The following is a 21,128-nucleotide window of genomic DNA, read 5'->3' on the forward strand; positions in this document are numbered from 1 at the left end:
GTTACAGAATACTGCATCATCTCCTGATTACAGAAAACCACATCAGCTACCTCACCCAGCACAATCCCTAAACACACTCTAAAACAATAAATCAATGTATACATGAAAATGAGCAACTTTGTACACATTTTTTGCTACTGGCCTTGCAGACTATCACAACAGTCGCAAAGCAGTCTGAGGTTTCCACCTCCTAGATATTACCCCTATCGTTCATTTTGTCCAGTTCTTTCCTCATGCTCTCTCTCCAATAACAGGACACTCCTCACTTTGGCAGTCTTGGGTTGGCTTTTTAGTTTGAGCCTGATCATATGCACATAGTCTTTAGACACCCCAGCCTCTTCTTAAATACTTCAGGAAAAATGCTCAACCACTCATCACATTCTTCTGATACACTCCCAACAGCTGGAATCTCCTTCATTCTCGTAACAGATTCTCCTTAGGGTCTAAGTAAAAAAACAAATCACGCTAGTGGAACCAACTAATGAGAGAAACTCCCTTGATAGTAAGATACATTTTTCCAGTTATAATGCGATCCTTAAACTCAGTTGTTCCCCAGAAATAACCTAACAATTTGATTGGCTCCCCTCCATACCCTTTAGGTTTTGCATCCAGCTTCATCAGTTTAACTTTCATTTTTAGTTTTTTTTCCTAGAACATCTTTGGAATCATTGTTATCTTAACACCAGAATAAAACAAAGTCTTGACTGATTCACCGTTAACCTGGATTGACTCAAAAGGGCCTTAAGACAAACCCTATTTTGTCTAAAGTATTGTTATCTCCCTAACTATTCTATCATCATCATATTCAAATTCCCTTACCTTCTTGGTATTGTTTATTGACTTTGCAAATTTCGCGAAGTGACCCTTCCTCCCGCAGTTCCTGCACACGACTTTCCACCCAGGACACTCTTTGTAATTGGCCATATGAACCACACCGAAAGCATTTACCCGAAAAGGTTTTTGTGGGCTTGGCAACTATCTTGTCTTATGTTACTTTGCTTAGCATAGCTTTGTCTTGTACAAGTTTAACTTCTATATTTTCTGCCTTATCAGTAAGAGCGATGCCACTTTGAATAACCTCCACACAGGCCTTGGAATGGTCATGCATTTTTGCTATGTGAGCACCTCTTGTAGGGAGGGATTGTCCTTCTGACACATGTTTTCCTTAGACTTTTCTAGCATACACCCCAACATAAACTGGTCTTGTAATCACTTTTCATTGGCACCGCCAAAGCCTCATGTGGAGGCTAACCTGTGTAGTTCAGTTATATATTGCTCAATAGTCTCTCCTTGGTGCTGCATCCCCTTCCCGAATTAGTAGCGCTCGAGAACAGTGCTCAACTTGGGAACATAATGCAGGTCCGATTTTTTTAAACAGACTTCATACTTGTTAATGTTTGCTGAGTCACTCTTGTACAGGTCATTAAGGTGCTCAAGCATTTCCTGGCCTTCAGAACCCAGGCAGTGCATCAGCAATGACATTCTACGTTCAGCACTGAGTAAAGTGCCACATACCCTCACATAGTGACTGAAAACGTTTTTTCCACTTCAACCACGGTATTAGTGAATCACCTAGTGATACTAAAAAAGAAGGAGTGTATCTACAATGCTACTGATAACCAAGTGGAAAGAGAAAAGAAGTAATAGAAAAAGAAGAAATATATACACAGGCCGAACTAATTAGCGCCGGTATTTGACTCGATACCCAAAGTGGTAAACGTCCACCGTAGAAGTCCACAGGTTGCAGATGTATCCCCTGGTAAAGTCAAAGTCCCATAGGTTATATAAGTGTTGTCCTTTTTTTGTTTCCTTTTTAAGAAAACCGTTTAGCAAGCTTAAGGAGTGCAGCATTGTAATGTTTTTACCTTATCTTCTTTGTGACTGCTGTACTGAAATGCATTGTGTCATTCCAGGTGTCGCTGCCGGGTGAGTACACTGCTTTCATTATGCTTTTCCTAAGATTTTCGTCCCAGACGCCATAAACCAAGTATGCTTCAACTTCGCTCTTGAGCGTATGTTGTTGCTTGGTAATAGGGAGCCGAGGCTGTACAACGTTGTCGCCTAGCAACAGAGATTAAGCCAAGCATGCTCCGACTATGCTCTCGAGCGTTGCTTGGCAACAGGGAGCTGAAGCCGTCAAAAGTTATTGCCTCGCAACCGGGAGTAAACCATGCACGCTCCAACTTTGAGCGTCGCTTGGCAACATGTAGTCGAAGCCGACCACACCAATGCGGGTCCCCTTCCTGCACGCACCCAATAAGCCGCACTCGCAAGTCTCAAGCTTTTTATGGCCGCTGCCTCCCAGTTAATTGTAAAAGCGGTGAGAATAACTTTAAGTCCAGCAAAGTATTTTTGTGGTAGTCGTATTGGGGCCACGTTGATCAGGACAGGTTGATCTTCAATATGCAGTGGAGGCTCACATTGAATACAAGAAGGTGATCCTTATGATGCTCTGTAGGTACAGGGTCTGCTCAATAGACCTCAAAGCACTGTGCTCGTCGCCAATGTAAAAGTGGGAGAAATCAGTATTTTTTCATGAGAATGTATTCACAACTCCTTTAATTTAAGTTAAGAGCACTTAAGGCCCAAACTAGGCCAGCAGCCAAAGGCAGGTAAGCTTGGCAAAGCCTTCCCAATCAGAATGCCTCTTTATTATATTTCAGGAATGATGCTGTGGTTAGAGAATACTGCATCATCACCTGGTTACAGAATACCATACCTTTCTTAATTTTACTTTTGCGATGGGCCAGTTTCCAGACTTATGGGTCCAGTCCTGATATTTTGGCCCCATAGGCTAAACTCCCAGCCCAACACCCACTTTTGTCTGCTGATACCACCAAGCTGGAAGTAACATTATTCATGTGCTGTTTGACAAACCTTATGACTGCACTGACAGGTGGTTTTTCATTTTCTCTGATGTATGTGATGTGAGTATTTCATTTCAGATGGTAGTTTGGATCCCCAGATACCGGTGCTAGGGAGTTGTTGGACGAGTGCATTTAGTATTATTGTTATTATTATTAATGTTAGAAGTAATAGTAGTAGTAATAGTATCAGAAGTAATAGTAGTATTGGTCATTCCTATTTTTTTCAGGATAGTATGATTATGAGAGGAGAAGGATTTGGTTGTACAATTCCGTTCTCTTAAAGAAGCATTAGCAAAGCCAATATCTTTTTTGAGTCAAACATTTGGCTTTGCCAGTGCTTGTGTCCTATGAATGGTTTCGAATAAAGTATAACAACAAACATTTAAAGAAACCTGTCAAAACTAGCTCATACATGCATATCCATGGTTGGCCATGTTGGAATGGTTTTAAAGCCTACATAAAGGTTTGCCCAGATTGCAGTACCCCTGAGGAATACAGAAAACTTAGAGAGTCTGGAGGGTTCCATAACAGTGCTTGCAAAACAAGGTCTAAATGACACTGAACAGGCCGGTAGATGCTAAGGGATGACTGAAGGCCCTTGTATGTATGCACAGGTATGTATTTGGTTAGAATTTATGGAAAAACAAAAGTTCTCCAGTATTAGGGGTGTCTTTCATAGATTCACAGGCTTGAATAATTCCCCGTCGTTGAAGTGGGAGTCCCACGGTACATACAATAGTAGTAATATACATATATAAATATATATAAAACATCATAAATATACATATACATATAAATATAATATATATATATATAAATAGACATAAATAAGAAATGTAAAAGTACCATAGAACAACATAGGCCAATAGAGGCCTAAAGGGAGAATTCACTTTAGTAACATATCCATGTCATTATAATGGTCCACATTCCAGCCAATCAGGCTGCAGCTCCCTCTAGAACCTTCTCCTCAGAAGCTCAAGCCCTCAGATTTTCTACCGCACGTCGTGTGAAGAGAGTCTCCTTGAGGTCTGCTCGGTTTTCTACTTCTATTGCTTATTCAACTCTTAAGATGTCTTCATCTAAAAAATCTTTATTCAGGCCATGTTCTTCTTGTGGAAAGCTTCGTCTTTTTCATGAAGATCCTCACAGTAAGTGCATTTACTGCCTTTACCCGGATCATGAGGTAAGGAACTGCAAGTTTTGCAGGACATTCTCTTCAAAGACTTTGAAAGATAGAGAGGCCCGTCTCCTTCTGCGGCTACAGAAGTTGAAGACTTCAGACAATCCAGCTTTGGATATAGAGAGCGTATCTTCTTTCCATTCTAAGGCCTCTCTTAAGCGTGGGTCATAGACAGAGATGCCTTCTCCTTTCCTGAAGAGGAAGAAGCTTGTTGACGCCTCTAAAACTGTCTCCCCACGATATCTGCCAGCCTCTACGCCTGCGGGACCTGGTTCTCTGGCGTCGCAGTCCCAATCTCTGCCCTCGTCATCAAAGACGGGCGCCGGCTTGTCGACGGGCTCGTCGACGCGTCCGTCGACGACTACGAGATCCGTTGACACTGTGCCAACCATGACTACAACATGTTCAATGTCAACGAAGAAGACTACGATGACGTCTACCTCGTCGACGACGCTTCAAGAGGTGAGACCAATCTCATCCATTGTTAAAATCTCGTCGAAGGCCATCAAACCAGCCTCGTCGACGTCTCTGGTTAAAAAGCATAAGTCGACGAAGCCTCCGTCGACACGTTCCTCGTCGACGCGCCCATCCTCGACGACAGTCCCATCTTCGTCGACGACAACATCCTCGTCGACGGTGACCAGTCCGTCAACAGCAACATCCATGTCAACGGTGCAGTCTACGCCGACGATACCACCTTCGTCGACGACTGCCTCGTCGACGGCAAAACCAATGACGACGGCATCCTCTTCGTCGACGACACGAAAATCTACGTCGACGAAAGCTAAGGAACCGTCGACGGCTCCAAAACCTTCGTCAGGGGGCCCGCTTTGACAATACCATCTACAATTGTTTCCACTGCCACCTCGACGACACACCATTCACTTGCTACTGTGACTACTTTCACAGTGGTAACAGCTTCAGTGGTCAAACGCCCTGTTTCACTAGTCTTGAGTCCTATTACTAGTGGTGCTAGTCTTCCAGCACAGTTATTTGAGTCCGCAGAAGAGAATTCCAATGATGGTTCTTATGTGGGTGACGTTTTTAGTCCTGCGTCCAGTCCTTCTGAACTCAATATAAAGTGCCAAGAATATGATGATGAGGATGAGGAGGACGGGAGTGCTCTCTTTCCCGTTTATGACGATCAGTTTGATGCACCTCATGAGGAACCAATGACTCAAATACCGTTATCTTTGGTGTCCAACCTGCAACATATACTAGACGATTACAATCGCAGATTCCCTCCATCTGCGCCCAATTCACCTGCTCCTCAACCTTCGGCGCCAGCGCCAGTTTCTGTTGTAACGCTGAGGTCACTGGTTCGTCCACAACCGGATACAGATAATGATGAGGATGTGCACCAGGACACAGATCAGGATGATGATGACGTCCTCACGGACTGGGATAACTATAGGGCCCAAACGCCGTCTACACCACCGACATCGCCCTTGGCTTCCCCGCCAGTGGACATCGGCGGTTTCCACAATCTAATGGTACGTGCTGCCAAGCGTTTCCATTTAACCCTGGATGTGCAGCAAAAAAATTGCTTCCTCTATGATTTCAAGGACCAGCCTCTAAAGCAGGCCCATACCATCCCAATTATTGATTTTATTTGGCAAGAGGGTCTTAAACTTATGGAGCGGCCAAATTCCATCCCAGCTGGACTACCACGACTTGACAAAAAATACAAGGCACCTGCAGACTCACCAGCATGCCTTGTTTCACATCCTAAGGCGGACTCAGTCATCACGCAGGCGGCACAGAAGCGGTCGCGTAATCCTACAACTCCGCTAACTTCTCCTCCAGATCAGGAAGGGTGCCGATTGGACTCAATCGGAAAGAAATTCACCACCATGGCTGCCACAACGGTCAGAGCGGCCAACTCCCTGGCCATCCTCGGAAGATATGACCATCAAATGTGGTCAGAAATTGCAGCCTTGGTTGCCCAGCTTCCAGATTCCATCCGAGCCGAGGCCCAGACTATTGTCCAAGAAGGAGAGAAGATCTTTTCCGAGATTATTGATTGCGCTGTTGACATTTCTTCAACAGGATTCAGACAACTTGCTGGAGCTGCTGTTTTAAGACACCAAGGCTGGCTCAAGTCTAAGGCTTTTCGCCCTGAAGTACAGGCGAGGGTTCTTGACTTGCCATATGATGGTGATTCCCTTTTTGGCAAGCATGTCGATGATGCCTTGGAATCCATTAAAAAAGACACGGATACTGCTCGTGCCTTAGGAACCCTCCAATACAGGAAGCGGCCTTTTCGGGGAGCACATGGCAGAGTTAACTCTTCAAATTTTCGTGGCTCCTCCCAGTATCGTTCCTATGGCGACAACAAGCAGAGATACAATTACCAGTCTCAAATTCGCCAATCCGATTCAAGACCTTATCGGAGAAAAAAATAACTACAGAGGCGGTACCACCTCTAAAAAGCAGTGACTTTGCCCAGGATAAAGTGTTCTCCGACTCTGAAAATTGGAGGTCGAATCTCCCAAACTTCTACAATTGGTCGAATATCACTTCGGATCGTTGGGTCCTAGATGTCATCTGAAAGGGACACGTTCTTGAATTTACAAAATTTCCACCCACCCGCCAACCCTCTGGCCCGCCCCCAGCTCATCTGAAAGAACTGTTGGCTCAGGTCAAGATCATGACACAAAAAGGGGCAGTCGAAGTGGTTCCTCGAGTACAACAGGGCAAGGGCTTTTATTCCAGCTTCTTTCTAATCAAGAAAAAGTCAGGAGAGTGGCGCCCCATTCTGGACTTACGAGCCCTCAACAAGTTCATCAAAACACAAATATTTTGGATGTTAACATTACTGGAAATTTTACAGTACCTCAATCCCGGGGAGTTCCTCTCCACTATCGACCTCCAAGATGCATATTTTCATGTGCCAACACATCACAAACACAGAAAACATCTTCGCTTCACTGTCGGATCGAAGCACTTCCAGTTCAAGGTGTTGCCATTTGGCCTTCGTTCAGCCCCGAGAGTTTTAACAAAGATCATGGCTTTGGTCGCAGCTTTCCTACGCCTGCAGGGCATTCAATTTTACCCTTATTTAGACGATTGTCTGATAAAGGCTCAGACGTGTCAAGCAGCAAAACAACATACTCAGACTTGCCTGTCACTTTTCCGCTCCTTGGGCCTTTCCGTCAATCTGGAAAAGTCTCATCTTTGCCCATCACAACAGAGAATCTTTCTAGGAGCCTTAATCGGTTCTCGTCTGGCACAGGTGTTTGTCTCACAGGAGCGAAAATTTCGCATACTCAAGATGGTCGCTTTTCTAATATCAAAAAGGTCCGTTTCTGTCCCGTTGTTGAAATCCTTTCTGGGCATGGCCTCCTCTTGCATACATCTGATTCCACACTGCAGACTTCATATGAGAGTCATACAAAAAGAGTTGGACAAACAATGGAAACAAATCTCGGGGTCGTTCAACGACAAAATCTACCTGACCCCGGCATTGAAACAGCATTGGAATGGTGGGCTCACCTTCCAAACATCGCCGCCGGGGGGCCCTTCCGGGATACAGCTCCTACGCTTACCCTCACAACGGACACTTCCTTGGAGGGTTGGGGAGCACACCTCGACGGGATGTCGGTCAAGGGCAAATGGACTGCAGTTCAACGCACATGGCATATAAATCGCCTAGAACTCTTGGCCATCCTCCTCGCCCTAAAATCTTTCCTGATGCTGATACAAGGCCAATCGCTGCTGGTGCGGACAGACAACACCACCAGCATGCACTACCTCAACAAACAGGTAGGTACGAGGTCTCTTCTGCTTTCCAAGGAGGCGCAAGAAATCTGGGAATGGGCGATTCACCATCAGGTCCACCTGACAGCAGTTCACGTCGCGGGTGTCTCCAACGCTCTTGCCGACTCTCTCAGCACATCACTGGCAGACACGAGTAGGAACTCCACCAACCAAATCTGGAGTACATCTTTCGACAGTGGGGCCAACCACAGATGGATCTGTTTGCGACTCCGACCAACCGCATATGCCTACGCTTTGCAAGTTGGCATTCCCAAGAGAGTCGAGCGGGAATGCGTTTTCGATCAATTGGTCGAACAAATTTGTTTACGCTTTTCCTCCGCTCCCTCTCGTTCCGCGCCTGTTGCACAGGATGAGGCTTCAGCCCTGTCACGTCATACTGATTGCACCCATGTGGCCACGTCGCCCATGGTTGGCGGATCTCCTCCTATTTTCCCAGTGTATCCGATTCTTCTTCGTCCTCTGCCTCACCTGCTTACCATGAACCAGGGACGGATTTGCCATCCGGATCCGGCATATCTCCAGCTGCATGCCTGGAACCTGAGCACAATGAGTTTGCACGTTTGAATATTGCTCCGGAGTACCGGGAGTGCTGGCTCATGCACACGCTCCTTCCACCATTAAGACCTACCAATTAAAATGGAAGTGTTTTTGTGTCTGGTGTCACAAGGAAGCCCTTGATCCGATGCACGCCAAGCCAGAGCAACTGCCTTTTTTCCTATCTCTAGCAAAGTCAGGGCTTTCTCATTCCACTCTTAAAATCTTTCTGGCAGTGATTTCTCGCTTTCGTCATAATGGTGGTTCCACATCACTGTATTCCTCTAGGATCATCAGCAGTTTTTAAGGGGCCTCTTTCGAATGTATCCGCCCATATGTCGCCCACCACCTGCTTTGCGCCTGAATCTGGTTTTATCTCAGCTCCTCCTACCTCCTTTCGAGCCCATCCATTCAGCAGACTTAAAGTTACTGACGTTGAAGGTGGCTCTCCTACTCGCGCTTACATCCTCCAGGCGAGTAAGTGACATTCAAGCATTCACAATTTAACCTCCATTTCTTCAATTTTCCAAGGACGCTGTTACTTTACGTACAAATCCAAAACTCATCGCCAAGGTTCTACAGATTTCCATCTTAATGAGCCTGTCATTCTCAGGACTTTCTTCCCAAATCCTCAGTGTCCCGCTGAGCGTTCTCTACATTCCTTGGATTTAAACCGTTGCCTGAAATTCTACATTCAGCGCACCGCTCCTTTTCGAAAATCGGACCAGCTCTTTGTGGCCTATGGCCGAATGCGCAAAGGACAGCCAGTCACTAAACAATCCATTACTAGATGGATTTCTTCTACCATCTCATTCTGCCATCAACGGGCTGGAAAGCCTCTTTCTGCTCAAGTGCGAGCACATTCGACAAGGGCCGTGGCATCATCTACCGCCCTCTTTGCTGGAGGGCCCCTGCGCCAGATCTGCAGGGCTGCAACGTGGTCGAGTAGACACACGTTTACGAGGCACTACTGTCTGGAATCAGCGGACGCCGCAGACGCTGCTGTGGGCCAAGCAGTGCTACGAAATCTTTTCAACTAAGGTGAGCCACTGTTGCTTTCCGCCTCCTGTCATAAAAGTTTTTGCCATATGTCTAAATGTATGCTATGTTCATATGTGCACTGACTTTACTTATTTGGTTTTACACTGCCTTTTATGACTCATGTAATTGGTTTAATGCTTTCTATTCTTATTCAAGCATGTGAATCTATGAAAGACACCCCTAATACTGGAGAAGAGCATTAGTTACTTACCTGTACACTGTGGTTCTCCAGTATTGGTGTCTTTCATAGATTCACATGCGACCCACCCTTCCTCCCCTCAGAGGCTCTCTTCTCCTCATGCACTCTGGGTCACTTTAGTGCTACGAACATCTGAGGAGGGCTTGAGCTTCTTAGGAGAAGGTTCTACAGGGGGCTGCAGCCTGATTGGCTGAAATGTGGACCATTATAATGACATGGATATGTTACTAAAGTGAATTCTCCCTTTAGGCCTCTATGGGCCTATGTTGTTCTATGGTACTTTTAAATTCCATATATATATATATATATATATATATATATATATATATATATATATATATATATATATATATATATATATATATATATATATATATATATATATGTATATATATATATATATATATATATATATATATATATATATATATATATATATATTTTTTTTTTATATATTTTTATATGTATATCAAGTCAAGTCAAATGATCTTTATTCGGATTGCAAAACATCCATAAAAGTACACATAAAATCCAGCAGTAATATAAAACCCAAATTCCATCCCACTTATTTACAAACTCATAGCGATATACAATTTTATCATGTGCAAAAATACAATCCCTAGTGCAAAATATTCAGTGTGCAATAGGCAAATGTGCAAAAGTGTGCATAGTGCAAATATTTCAATCAATTAACAGAGAAGCACGTGATAGTACGGCTGCTTTAAAAAAGCTGCTCACTCTGAAGATGGCCTCATCCCTCTATAACATTAATAAATCTTTAAAAGCTAATTTAAAATCTATCTAAGCGTTTTTCCTACAGTACGGCATTAGAAAGTGCAAAGTGTGCATTCTATAAAAACCGCAAAAGAAAATGAAATGGAGCAGACTTTGTGTACCACCTAGTTTACAGGGACATTTTAAGTTTTCCACACATTTATTAAAACCTAACGGAAAACAAAGTAAATTTATAATGCTTCCGTCCCTGAACCGGAATAGCAAACTCCTGTTCCATCTGCCTAGTTTTAAGCGGAGATAACTCTGAGGCAGGGCAGATGGTTTCTCACTTGGCTCCATAAAGGAGGTGTATCTAATTGTGGTAGATTTTGTCAAGTCACGCCTTAGCCTCTCCTTGCGGTAACATTCATAGAGGGCCTTTTTTGTTAAATTCCTATGCGTATGGTCAATCAGTTGTGGGGATGTGAAAAGATGACCCAGCCCCACACTTGATAAACTATTTTCCACAGCCCTAAACCAAGGTATACAGTTAGCCCTCTCACAGTTTAGGCAGTCCATAATAATATCACGTGACAGAGAGTCAGCGGAATTACACCAGATTTTTATCCAAAACAATGCGGGTCTGGATCTTATAAAATCTTCTATATAAAGCAGGTTTAGTTCCCTATGGCAGATGTAAGTTGGTGCACTAATAACCCCCCTAAAATCTTCCGGCAAAATCTATTTTCTTTGGCCTGTAGTTGTGTGCTGTTGGAATAACCCCATATCTCGGCACCGTAGGTGCCCACAGGTAGACATTGTGTTCTATAGATTTGTAAAAGTGACACAATCACGTCTGCTTGTTTGGGTTGGCGAAGGGAGGTTAAAGAGTTTATGGCCTTGCTCATTTTATTCCTTCCCAAGGCGACATGGTGTTGCCAAGAGCCAGTGTTGGAAAATAACAGACCAAATTAAGGGAAAGTGCAAGTGCATTTTAAAATATCATCCCCTGATTGTGGCTTATTTTGTAACTTTTAGGGCCGCAAGACATTATAAATGACTTTTTGAAGTTAGTACAGAGGCCCAGATCTGCCATAAATTTAACAAAACCCGTAATTAAAATTCGCAAGGCGTTAGGTGTGCGGCCCATAAGGACCGCATCGTCCGCATAGAGTAATGCAGGAACAGAGTTGCCGTTGACTTTCGGGACATCATTGGTTAATTTGCTCAAACAAACACTCAGATCATTTATATACAAGATAAAAAGCACTGACTTTACTTATTTGGTTTTACACTGCCTTTTATGACTCATGTAATTGGTTTACTGCTTTCTATTCTTATTCAAGCATGTGAATCTATGAAAGACACCCCTAATACTGGAGAAGAGCATTAGTTACTTACCTGTACACTGTGGTTCTCCAGTATTGGTGTCTTTCATAGATTCACATGCGACCCACCCTTCCTCCCCTCAGAGGCTCTCTTCTCCTCATGCACTCTGGGTCATTTTAGTGCTACGAACATCTGAGGGCTTGAGCTTCTTAGGAGAAGGTTCTACAGGGGGCTGCAGCCTGATTGGCTGAAATGTGGACCATTATAATGACATGGATATGTTACTAAAGTGAATTCTCCCTTTAGGCCTCTATAGGCCTATGTTGTTCTATGGTACTTTTAAATTCCTTATGTATGTCTATTTATATATATATATATATAATATATTTATATGTATATGTATATTTATGATGTTTTATATATATTTATATATGTATATTACTACTATTTTATGTCCTTGGGACTCCCACTTCGACGAGAGGGAATTATTCAAGCATGTGAATCTATGAAAGACACCAATACTGGAGAACCACAGTTTACAGGTAAGTAACTAATGTTCGTCCTCGCTAACACAAGACTAACAAGCAGTCTGTGCATATCATGGCCATTGTTTTTGAGAGGGATGACAGTATTGAACTAGTCTAGTCTGGTAACGAAATGAGGCAGGCTTGTTTGAGTCCATTCTCTGAATGGATGGAGATGTGTGCTTGGTTGTCCCACACAATATCCTTTCAATGAGGAGGAAAACATGCTTTTGAAAGTCCACCATATCAACATATAAGTTGTACTGGGCAAGAATTGGTTGATGTATCCTAGATATGAACATGCTCATTCTTCACGTTTCTGAATCATACAATTTGTTACTTCCAGTATGAACAATTTGAAAGTACAATCGGCTTCAAACTCCCCAACCACCGAGCGTCAAAAAGGCTCTGGAAAGTATGCATAGAGCACCACACATTTTTCAGGTATGAGAAAGATCTGATAACTTTGCATGCGTAAAAAATAACAGTATTAAATATGGATTAAAAATGTTGCCAGTGATATTACAATAACTTACTGTTTATTTCATCCCTACGTAAATGACAGAATATGGTTAGTTACTCCAGTATTGGAACTTCCATAGATTCCCATGCTTGAATCATTTCCCGTCATCGAGATGGGAGTCCCCGGTGTATAAATAAAAATAGTAGTACAAATCATTACAAATCAGAAACTAGTTTTTTTCCCATTCTAGTTTTGTAACAGGTCCACCTCTTCTTGTAAAAGAGACCAAATAAAATTAACAACCAATCAGATCAACCTCACCCTGTAGAACCTTCCTGAGAGAACCTCAGACCCACAGATTTTCGACTTCACATTGTGCTTGGGAGTTGTCTCAGTTTTTTCCTTGTTACATCTATTTCTAGAGTTTTTTCAAGAGCTATTCTTCAACTTTATTCTTCAGCTTTGCTCAACATGTCTGAGAAGGAGAAAAAAGGCAGTTTTAGAGCTTGTGTCACCTGCTCTAAAAAGAGGCTTCACGTGAATGACCGTCACAAGGACTGCATCTATTGCCTCTATCCAGATCACAAGGCCAAAGATTGCAAGGTATGCCATACTTTTTCTGGCAAAATCTTGAGGGACCGTGAGGGACATCTCCTGACTTGGCTCCAGAAGTTACAATCCAGGAGGGAGCCTATCTCCAGTGACAACAGTGATGGGGCCTGATCAGCTGCATCTTCTAGATCTCTAAAAAGGGTGAGATCTTACCCTTCTTCTTCCGAAGACCGTCCTGAGAAAACCTCTAAAAAGACCTCTCATGGGTCTGACAGGCAAAGTCCAAACAAATCTCCTCACCGGAGTGTAAAGGAGAGGGAAGGACTATCCACAGGAGAGACTGCACTGAGGATGTCGAGCTCTGTTCCTCCATCTTCTCCTCCTCACAGAAAAAAGGACTTCAAAAAGCCCTCTTCTGTTCCCTTTGAGGGAAAACATGTAAAGAAAATGTCGCCGTCAACGACGCTGCTAACGACACCGTCGACGAAGAAACCATCATTGTCTTCGTCGACACGCAGCGAAAAGGTAAAATCTCTTCAGTATTCTGAGACTCCAACAACAGGATCGTCGACGAGAGTCTCCTTACCTTCACCAACGGTGCAGCTTTCATCGTCGACTGCAGAGATAACTGATGTGGCATCTTCAGTCATGGTGAAGATTTCGAGGATGACGACGGCTGCGGTTACGACGACGGCTACGGCGACAGCTTCGACGTCGGCTGTCAAGACGACGGTATAGTCGACGGGGCTGACAATGACATGTACATTGTCGACGACAACGTCGACGACCTCGTCGACGACAGATACAATTTCTGCAGTAATCATCAGAAAACGTCACATTACTTCTGAGATCACTTCCCCCAGTAAAGTGACGCCTTTACTTCCTACTCGCCTCCTAGAGGATGAGGATTCGGAAGAAGAAGGTCCACATGCCTATGCACATAGCCCTTCTGAAATGCACATTAAATGCCAAGACTTGGATTCTGAGGATGGGTATGGTGACGAACAAGAGGATGATCCTCCCCAGGACTATCATGGAGGTTATCAGGAGGAGATGGTCTGTATGCCATCCTCCTTGATTTCAGACTTAAAGTTCATGCTCTCAGACTTTAAAAAGAGGTTTCCAACACCATCTCTGGTGCTTGAACTCGTTTCAGTTCCCCTTCTTCCACCTGTGGGGCCTTACACGACTCAGTTGACACCACCTCCACTGCAGTTGATAGTGGTTCCACCACCTACAGTTCCTCTTGTCCAGAATGATACCTGAGATGATGACCAGGGACGTACAGATCTCCCGGATTCTGACATGGAATGGGATGATTACATTATCCCAACTCCTGCTTTCCCTTCTCCAGTGCCAGTGGATTCTCCACCTGGGGACATTGGTGGTTTCTATAATTTGTTAGAGAGGACAGCTAAAAGGTTTGATCTGCCTATGCCATCGGTGCAGTCGGAATGTTTCTTGTATGACTTTAAAGAACCTTTTAAAAGGCCTGTGAGGATAATCCCTATTGTTGGTCACGTTTTGGAAGAGAGACTCAAGGTTATGAAGGCCCCAGCTACAGTGGCCCTAGTGCTTCGGTTTAGAGAATAAATACAAGGCCCCGGAGGACAGCCCGGCTTGCCTGGTGAGCCCACCGAAGCCGGACTATGTTATTACCCAGGCAGCACAGAGGAAATCTAAAAATCCAGCGGCTCCTCTAACAGCACCTCCAGATAAAGAAGGCAGATGCTTGGACAATGCTGACAAAAGGTTTTCATCAATGTCCAGCCTGCTCGTCAAAGCGGCCCATGATTTAGCCATCTTAGGGCGCTATGACCGCCAGATGTGGTGGGACCTCTCTCCCTATCTAGACCAACTGCCTGAGGACAGCAGGGCTGAAGCAAAAAAGATTCTCCCGGAAGGAGAGAGACCTCATCGGAGGTAATTGACTGCACAATGGATATTGCAACAACTGCATTCCTTTCCCTGGCGGGAGCAGCAGTCCTTAGATGCCAAGGATGGCTTTGTGCTACCTCGTTCAGACTGGAGGTTCAAAACAAGATTTTAGATCTTCCATTTGATGGAGAAGAGCTCTTTGGTAAACATATAGACGATGCGCTCCAGGACATTAAAAAAGACACGGACACTGTGCATTCGTTAGGGACGCTGCAATACCACAAGGCCCCCTTTTGGGTTGCAAGAGGTAGAGGTCTTCCCTCATACAGAGGATGTTACCAGCAATATCGGTACTCCTCGTATATGCCTGCCTCGCAATCCTACCATCCGCTGTATAACCAGCGTCAATGTCAGTCCTCATCTTATTCTAGGCGCCAATAGCGGCTGTCTGGCTCTGTCTACTGTTCCTCCCCCTCATGTAACACCTGTGGAGGGCAGGATATCGCAATACTTCAAAGATTGGCAATGGATAACATTGGATTGTTGGGTTCTCAATATCATCCAATTCGGCCACACGTTGGAGTTTGTCCATCCTCCTCCAACCAATCCCCCTCGCGCCACAGCAAAAAAACATCTTCGTCTCCTGCGTTTAGAGGTCCAGCAGAAAGAGGCGATAGAACTGGTCCCCAATCTCACAGAGGGGAGAGGGGTTCGACTCCCCGTTCTTTCTAGTTCAGAAGACTGTGGAAAAGTGGCTGATCTGAGGTAGCTCAGCACCTATCTCATCAAACAGTTGTTTTGAATGGTCTCCTTACTGGACATTCTTCGTCTTTTAAATTCAGGAGATTTCTTGGCCACTCTAGATCTAGAGGATGAATATTTTCATGTTCCCATTCATCCATCCCATAGGAAGTTCCATTGCTTCACAGTAGCCAAGAGCCACTTTCAATTCAAGGTCCTCCCCTTCAGCCTCAGATCAGCACCAAGAGTATTTACAAAAATACTAGCTCCAGTGGCAGCTTTTCTAAGGAAACAACAGCATCAGGTTTTCCCTTGCCTAAACGACTGGTTGCTGAAAGCTCCTACCAAGACGGTAGCCGAGAGGTCAGTGGCAGCTTGTACAAAGCTGTCCAGGAGTCTGGGTCTTACCCTTAACACAGAAAAATCTAATTTGTGCCCTTCAAACAGCGCCAAAGTCCTGGGAGCCATATTGGACACGTCCCAGAACAAGGCTTTTCCTACAGTGGAAAGAGAAGCAAAGCTAAGGTCAATGGCCCACCTACTACGAAAAAGAAGGTCACTTTCAGTTCGCCTCTACAAGTCCCTTCTGGGATCCATTTCATCCTGCATTCCTCTGATTCCTCAGTGCAGGTTACAAATGCGTCCTCTTCAAGAACAACTGGGCTTGCATTGGCGCCAGGTGGAAGGATCTATCGAAGATATGATCACATTAACGGTGCCAATGAGGGAAGCCGCTTCATGGTAGACTCACGAGGCGAACATTTCCCAAGGTCTCTCCTTCACAACAGATGCATTGCTGGAAGGCTGGGGAGTGGTCTTGCAGGACCGCCAAATAAGTGGTCAGTGGCTGCACCACCATTGTCTGTTACACATCAATCTGCTGGAACTCAGGGCAATTCGCCTAGCCTTTGCAGGCTTTCCTCCCAAGGATAAAGAATTTGTCGGTTTTAATAAGGACAGACAACACTACGGCCATGCATTATATCAACAATCAGGGCGGCACAAGATCTTGCCTGCTATCATTGGAAGTTCAGGCCGTCTGGGAATGGGAGATCTTGTATGGAGTCTCACTAAATGTGGAGCATCTCCCAGGGATGCTAAACTAGACAGCATATGCACTAAGCAGACTGAAGTAAGTCAGCCACGAATGGGAGTTGTATCAGCAGACTCTAGGGCAGATTTTTCGTCTATGGGGCAGACCGGCCATAGATCTCTTTGCTACTCCGGCGAACAAGAAATGCCGGTTCTACACAAGCTGGCATCACCATCAGGGATCCTTGGGGAATGCGTTTTCGATGGCATGGTCAGGCACCTTTGTTTATGCTTTTCCCCCATTCCTCTAATCCCCAGGCTTCTCAAGAAGCTAAATACGGAGCCATGCAAAATGATTCTAATAGCACTATCTTGGCCTTGCCTGTACTGGTTCACGGAGCTTCTTCTCCTATCCCCGGAGCATCTGGTGCTTTTGGAACCGATCCCATCTCTGCTGACAATGTCCCTGCGCCAAGTATTGTATCCCGATCCCCGATCCCTGCAATTATCAGCATGGCTCCTGAGCACAGAAAATTTTTCGATGTAAGACTCTCTGTGGAATATAGAAACATTCTCTCTCAAGCTTGTGCTCAAAGTACAAACCAAACCTACCGGTTGAAGTGGAAGAGGTTTTGCCACTGGTGCTGTGACTCGGGAGATCATCCTTTCTCTTCCTCGGCTCATGAAATTCTTACTTACATTCTTTCCCTGACGAAAAGGGGCCTGGCTCATTCATCTATTAAAGTTCATCTTGCAGCCATATCTCGTTTCAGGAGAACATCCTCAGCCCCTTCGCTCTGGTCGGCAAGGATTATTATTAAGCAGTTTATGAAAAGCCTTTTTTGAGCCTTCCCTCCAGTGAAGCCTCCTCCACCACTGTGGCACCTTAATCTGGTCTTGTCCCAGGTCATGAAGCATCCCTTCAAGCCTATACATAAAACAGACTTGAAATTTCTATCTTGGAAGGTGCTTCTTCTTCTAGCCTTGACTTCAGCTATGAGGGTCAGCGAATTACAGGCACTTGCCATTCAGGAGCCCTTCCTTCAATTTAAGAATGAAACAGTTATAGTCCGTACCAACCCCAAGTTCATCCCAAAGGTACCTTCGGACTTTTATTTAAATGAACCAGAATTACCTATGGCTCCAGCTGAGAGGTCCCTTCACTCATTAGATATTCAACATTTCCTGAAATTCTATCTTCAGAGAACTAAGGATTTTAGAAAGTCACCCCAACTCTTCGTGGCTTACAGCGCCCCCCTTTCCAAGCAGGGTATTGCACGATGGATTTCAAGTGCTATAAAATATTGCCATCAAGCAGCAGGGAAGCCCCTTTAGGGGAAGGTCCTTGCTCACTCCATGAGGGCGATCTCTTCTTCTATGGTCCTCTTTGCTGGGGTGTCTATCAGGGACATATGCAGAGCAGTAACCTGGAAGAGCACTCACAGATTCACAAGACATTACTGCTTGGATTCTTCAATGCACAGGTCCTCTGCAGTGGGTCCAGCAGTCCTGAGGAACCTCTTTCAATAAGCGGTGAGCTTTCCCACTCATCCCTCCTTCCTTTTCCCTGATACCTTCTACGCACATTCTTTGATAGATTTCAATATGGGTGTTTAATTGTGAGTGCATGCAGGGATGTATTGTTTACGCTTGAATTTTGATGTTATCTTTTCTTTCACTGCCCTTAAAAGAAAAAAGTCTAAACTGCGATATATGATATGTATTGCTTTCCCTAATCTTAGTAATGCATTTTTAATATCAGTTTGATTTGATACACACAAAGAAATGTGCTCATGACTGCTAGCTACTCTAATTCAAGTATGGGAATCTATGAAAGTTCCAATACTGAAGTAAGAAAACAAGTTACTTACCTGTAACTTTAGTTCTCCAATATTGGAAACTTTAACAGATTCATATGCGACCCACCCTTCTCCTCTGGGAAAGCTTGACCTTCTGCATTTTATTGTTATACGGTGGCACTACTGCTAGGAAAATCTGAAGGTCTGAAGTTCTCTCAGGAAGGTTCTACAGGGTGAGGCTGATCTGATTGGTTGTTGATTTTATTTGGTCTCTTTTACAAAAAGAGGTGAATGTTACAAAACTAGAATGGGCCTAGGCCTAGTTTCTGATTTGTAATGATTTGTACTACTGTTTTTATGTATACCGGGGACTCCCATCTCGATGATGGGGAATGATTCAAGCATGTGAATCTATGACAGTTTCCAATACTGGAGAACTAAAGTTATAGGTAACCTGTTTTCTTTTAAGAGGTGATCTGTCTATTGCTCACAGTGTCATAACTCAGTTTATGATGCTGCCTCGGTGTACATTTTAACAGCTTTTGAGAGCTCTCCGTATATCACATGTTATACAGATGGTCAGTTAAAATAAAGTCTAAACTACAATGCTTTTTTATAGTTTACCATGTTCCCTTACAGACTTAGCACAGTACTTGCAGGAGATTGCAGAGGAATTGGTTTAGTATACATTTGTATTTTTTATTTTTACAAATGGTATGCTGTGAATTATTATTGGTGAATCTGGGTGGATCTTCAAATAACTGTAAAGAAAATTACAATGTGGAATACATATTTGTATATTGAAAAATATACAACTCTCCTGCATTTGTAGAAGATTTAGTTGTTTTTGTATTCATTTACAAAGATTTAAAGGAGGACTGCTCGAACCTGCAACTCTCAGTTTCTTCCAGGAAAACTCCTGAAATCGTTTTGTGAATTACTTTTTTGCTCAAGCAAATGCACATTTGCAGATTGCGTTATGCGAATAATCTGGAGCAAGTTGTTCCCAACGTTTTTGGTATTTTCTAAGTCAATTGAGAAATGTTGTTCCCCTGTGGAGAAACTCCTTTTCTTACACACAACCAGCCCATTCGCAATCTGTATAGAGATGTTCGAGGCATATGATTTGCAGATACTACACTTTGCATTAGATCGCCACCTGGTGTTGGGCTTGGATGATTGCATGTTGTTGTCGTCTTGGAAGAAGTCTTTTGGACTAATATCATCTTTGACTCCATCAGCTCGATTCTGGTCGTCGACGGGGGCCGTTGGGCCTATCCACGCAGTGAGGACTACACCTCATGAAAAGGACACCATTCAAGAGATGCCCCGAATGTGGAGCAAAGTTTCCACACAGTGACCACCACAAAGTCTGCAACCTGTGCTTATCGCCAGGACACGACAAATCCAGCTGTACAGCCTGTGTGTCCTTTCGATCCAAGAAAACCATCCAAGATTGGAGGGCCAGTCAACACGACATGCAGAGATCAGCTCCGGAACCGGTGGATATCTTCGACGAGCAGGTTCCACTCGTTCTCGAAGAAGATTCAGATGATCTCCAAATCGTATCAGAGGCAGACAACTCAGATGACTCCATACCATCGGGTCAGCACGTGAGTACTACTGCCCCTGCACCACACACAGCACCCAGATCGAAGGCAAAGGTCAACACTCCGCCTCCAGGGCCCAGATGCGACCGAAAAACCACTTCGACAGCCCTGCCATTGAGCTCTGCTCCAAAGAAAGTAACTAAGCCTTCCGGTAGTTCTGTACCGAGCAAGCCACACGTGCCGATCCCACAAGCTCCCTCGGCACCAAAACCGAAAGAAGTCTCGGCTCCGAAACCATCGACTTCTAAAGACAAAAGTATGAAGCCAGCGTCCGACGCCTCGAAGCCGACGAGACCAGTTTCCACTCCGAAGCCATTGTCTTCGGTACCGAAACCGTCAAGGCCTGATTCTGATGCGCCTAAGCCCTCGAAACAGCCTACAACACCGAAAACCACACCTTTGGTGTCGAAAACTACGCCAAAGGACATTTTGTCACCTCCTAAGGCTAAATACAGACAGCAATCTCGTCCGGAACTGAAGAAATCGGCGCTGACAAAGGTTTCACAAGGAGAAGATCTTTTCCAACCAGATCCTCTGCAAAAGAAGATCTACATTGACCCAAACACAGGTCATGTATCCACTATGCCTCACAAGAAAAGGAAGGCAGATGCAACACCCACACATGTTGTACCTGCCAAGAAGGACTCTGCCACATCGCCTATGCATCCTTCTTCTCCTATACTTCCTTCTCCTTCCTCTCCTGTTCCTCTTAACAATTCACCACAGATTTCTCCTTCACATTCTCCTCTTTTAATCTTCACAATCAGCTCAAAATGATGATGAGTATAGTTTAGGGAGGGGGATAGACCCAGATGAGCCTTTTCCATACCCTGTAGATGACACAGACTGGGAGTACCCAAACACACAGGATGTGCAGACATTCCT

The 21,128-nt window shown here is 44.4% G+C and overlaps 1 protein-coding gene across 2 annotated transcripts in view; it reads left to right on the plus strand.

Annotated features, from left to right (window-relative positions):
• The window catches only part of LOC147705755 (band 4.1-like protein 1), a 644,658-nt gene that overhangs the window by 501,719 nt on the left and 121,811 nt on the right, over window positions 1–21,128 (plus strand). For both annotated transcript variants that reach the window (XM_086932199.1, XM_086932200.1), the window contains exon 11: window positions 12,515–12,612. In XM_086932199.1, coding sequence (XP_086788325.1) covers window positions 12,515–12,612 — 98 coding nt within the window. The remainder of the gene's footprint in view (window positions 1–12,514; window positions 12,613–21,128) is intronic.

The sequence above is a fragment of the Lissotriton vulgaris genome, chromosome 7 (assembly GCF_964263255.1).
Source record: "Lissotriton vulgaris chromosome 7, aLisVul1.2, whole genome shotgun sequence".
NCBI classification, from domain to species: Eukaryota; Metazoa; Chordata; class Amphibia; order Caudata; family Salamandridae; genus Lissotriton; species Lissotriton vulgaris.